Source organism: Otolemur garnettii, unplaced genomic scaffold, assembly GCF_000181295.1.
Source record: "Otolemur garnettii isolate 467f Iridium unplaced genomic scaffold, OtoGar3 scaffold00158, whole genome shotgun sequence".
In the NCBI taxonomy this organism is placed as follows: Eukaryota; Metazoa; Chordata; class Mammalia; order Primates; family Galagidae; genus Otolemur; species Otolemur garnettii.
Window position 1 is genome coordinate 471,248 of NW_003852553.1, and position 3,097 is coordinate 474,344.

A 3,097-nucleotide genomic window follows, 5' to 3' on the forward strand; every position below is an offset into this window, starting at 1 on the left:
AAAAAGAATCATTGTATTGTAAAGCTTAGGAAATGAACCAGAGGTGGCTATAAGGATATATTAGTGTAATCAGTGTGTAGGAAATGATTTCCACTGAGAGAATAAAGTGGTCCATAAGAAAAGAGTGCTGAATTAGATTATTTTCAATTTTGTCTTTAAATTATGCTAGGCCAAAATGTGGCTTTCCTAAAGACTATACAAATAATGGAATTAAGATCACTCTAATACTATGTATAAATTGGTTTGAAAACTTAGTTTTTGGAATAGTTTGTTAGAATCCTAAATCAACACTATCAATGACAGCCAAGTGTCCTAGAGTACAGAACTAAGTTATATGATAATAATGAAATCTAAACCAAGACACTTCAGGCAATACATGATTTGTTGCCATGGAGATGTTTCTAGGTGCTTTCTGACATCACCTTTTTTTTTTTTTGTGGAAACCACTGTACAACTTAAAATTACTTCAAACAAGTTGATCCCATAGAAGTAAAAATTAGAACAGAGGCTGCTAGAGGCTGAGAAGGGGTAGGGGAAGACGTGACTAGGGAGAGATTTGCAAAAGGATACAAAATTACAGCTAAATAGCAGCAAGAAGTTCCAGTGTTCTCTACCACTGTAGGATGATCATAGCTAACAATAATATATTATTTAGTTTCAAATAGCCAAAAGGAGGATATTGAATGTTCACAACACAAAGATATAATAAATGTTTGAGGTGGATAAGCTAATTACCCTAATCTGATCACTATACATTATTGAAACATCTTACATACTATACATCATTGAAACATCACTACATACCCTGTAAATATGTACAATTATTATATGTCAATTAAAAAATAAAATTTACATACATTTTTAAAAACAGGTGAATTCTGAAATATGATCTTGAGTATTGATTTACATTTTTGTCAACTCATTCAATTACCCCACAGATTTTTCCAACAACAAAGGAATAAAATTCCCTAAATATTTAAGATTATTATGAAAAGAGATATCACCTTATTACAAAATTATAATTTTACCTTAAAATCAGGTTCTCATCTATTTTCAAAATTGGCCTATGAATGAGATAGAATTTGGAAAGTCACCTAATAATCGAGATGCATGGGGTAGCCATGGCAACATGCATAATTTTAGTACTTCCTAAAAATATGTATTTAGGAAGAACTGCAGGAGAATCCTCTTCGGATTCAGGTGATGAGCCCTTGTTGGACGATATGACTGAGAGGGAGCCAGTCATGGAATTTCTTTTATTTTCTTTTTTCTCTCTCTCTCTCTCCCTCTCTCTTTCTTTCTTTCTTTTTTTTTTTCTTGACAGAGTCTCATTATGTCGCCCTCGGTAGAGTGAGGTGGTATCACAGCTCACAGCAACCTCAAACTCTTGGGCGTAAGTGATTCTCTTGCCTCAGCCTCCCAAGTAGCTGGGATTACAGGTGCCTGACACAATGCCTGGCTATTTTTTTATTGTAGTTGTCATTGTTGCTTAGCAGGCCCCGGCTGGGTTCAAACCCACCAGCCCTGGTGCATGTGGCCGGTGCCCTGGCCGCTGAGCTACAGGTGCTGAGTCCAGTCATGGAATTTCAAGTCCTTATTTCTAAAATCAGAACACTTTACCACTGACTTGTAAGTATATACACCCCCTGTATCACAGAATTAATTCATTTAAATGTGGTTTTAGTTTCTGCAGAAGCCCACATCCTACAGTGTCCCGCAGAAATCCCTGTAGTAAAACTAATTATACATCATTTTATGCTGCACCTCCACCTTGTGCCTACTTTTGTTTTCCTGTATCATCCCCCAGTAGCCACCACTGTACAGGAAATGTCTTTGTCTATTCCGTCCTTTTCAAGCTGTCACAAGTTATGCTGAGAGCCAACAGGCCTCATACTCCTAGTGGTTAAAGTGAAGCAAGGACTATAGCTGAGCAGTCAGAGGCCTGAGTTCAAATGGAGCACCTGTCATTCCTGGCAGTTTTAACTTGGGCAAGTCACTTAGCCTCGATGAACAGTCGGAGTCCCCATCAGTAACAGGACACCTGACATCACGGGATTCTGGTAAGAATCAGGGAAGCCTATGTCAGTAAGCTAGGACTCATAATCCACAATGCACTTCCTTTTAGCCCATCCAAGGCGCGAGCTCCCGGGAGCGAAAGTGGCAATGTCGCCACGGCCCTGAGTAGCCAGCGGCACCTGCTTTGGGGACGCCGAGGGGCGGAGGAAACAGCTGGAAGACCGGCTTCCGCGGCCCGCCTGGCAGAAGACCGGTGTCTGCCATCCCCGCCACCCTGCGCACCCCAGTCAGACCTCGCCCCCCCCCAACTCAGCTCCAACCTCACTCCTTGACCCATGCGCTGTCCCTGCCACTCAGAATCTCAGCCCACCCTCAGGACGTCGGGGTGTGGGTACTGGAACCGGCGGGGCGGATTCCCCTCCCCGCGGACAAGACCCAGGCTTGGAGGATACAGCACCCCAACTCTCTGGGCCGGCTCCGGGAGGGAGATCACCCAGCTGGGATCCCGGGGCTGAGAAAACGGGGGCGGGGGGCGCTCCCAGGCGATCGAGGGGCGGTACCTCGTCGCAGTGGCGGTGGAACTCCTCCATGGTGGCGCCGGCTCTCCCTGGGGGCGGAGCGACGCGCAAGTCTAGCTCTGCAGCCGCGCACTGGCCTCCAGGGAGGCCCCGCCCTCTTTGATGGCCTGGGGCCTTTCTCCACGTAGTCCCCGCCTCTGTGTCGCAGTGGCGTCACCTTCCTGGCAACGCGGGGTGGGCCCTGGGCAACGCCGGGCGTCAATGTAGGCCCGCACTTCTAGCTTCTTAATCTAAAGTATCTGGAAAGAGCGGATGTTAAAGAGCTGGGAATCCTGCCAGGGTGGATCAGATAGGGTGTTCTGGTGTCAGTCGGTCTAAATTCTGCAGTATTGGTTGAGTGCATGCTGCTGTGGTTATTTGCACCTATTTGTTCATTCGTCCTCATCCAGCAAATAAATATAGTTAATGCAATGGGAACAAGACACTTTGATTTGTCCACTTACTAGCTATGACACCTGGAAAAAAATACCTCCCACAGTTTCAATTTTCGGATATGAAAATAT

At 44.8% G+C, this 3,097-nt stretch overlaps 1 protein-coding gene across 1 annotated transcript in view; it reads right to left on the reverse strand.

Moving 5' to 3' along the window:
• DYNLT3 (dynein light chain Tctex-type 3) overlaps positions 1-2,728 on the reverse strand; it is a 10,070-nt gene extending 7,342 nt beyond the window's left edge. Inside the window, exon 1 of the mRNA XM_003799879.3 lies at positions 2,577-2,728. Within this exon, the coding sequence (XP_003799927.1) occupies positions 2,577-2,606 (30 nt within the window). The 5' untranslated portion in view covers positions 2,607-2,728. The remainder of the gene's footprint in view (positions 1-2,576) is intronic.
• Positions 2,729-3,097: the final 369 nt, after the last annotated feature.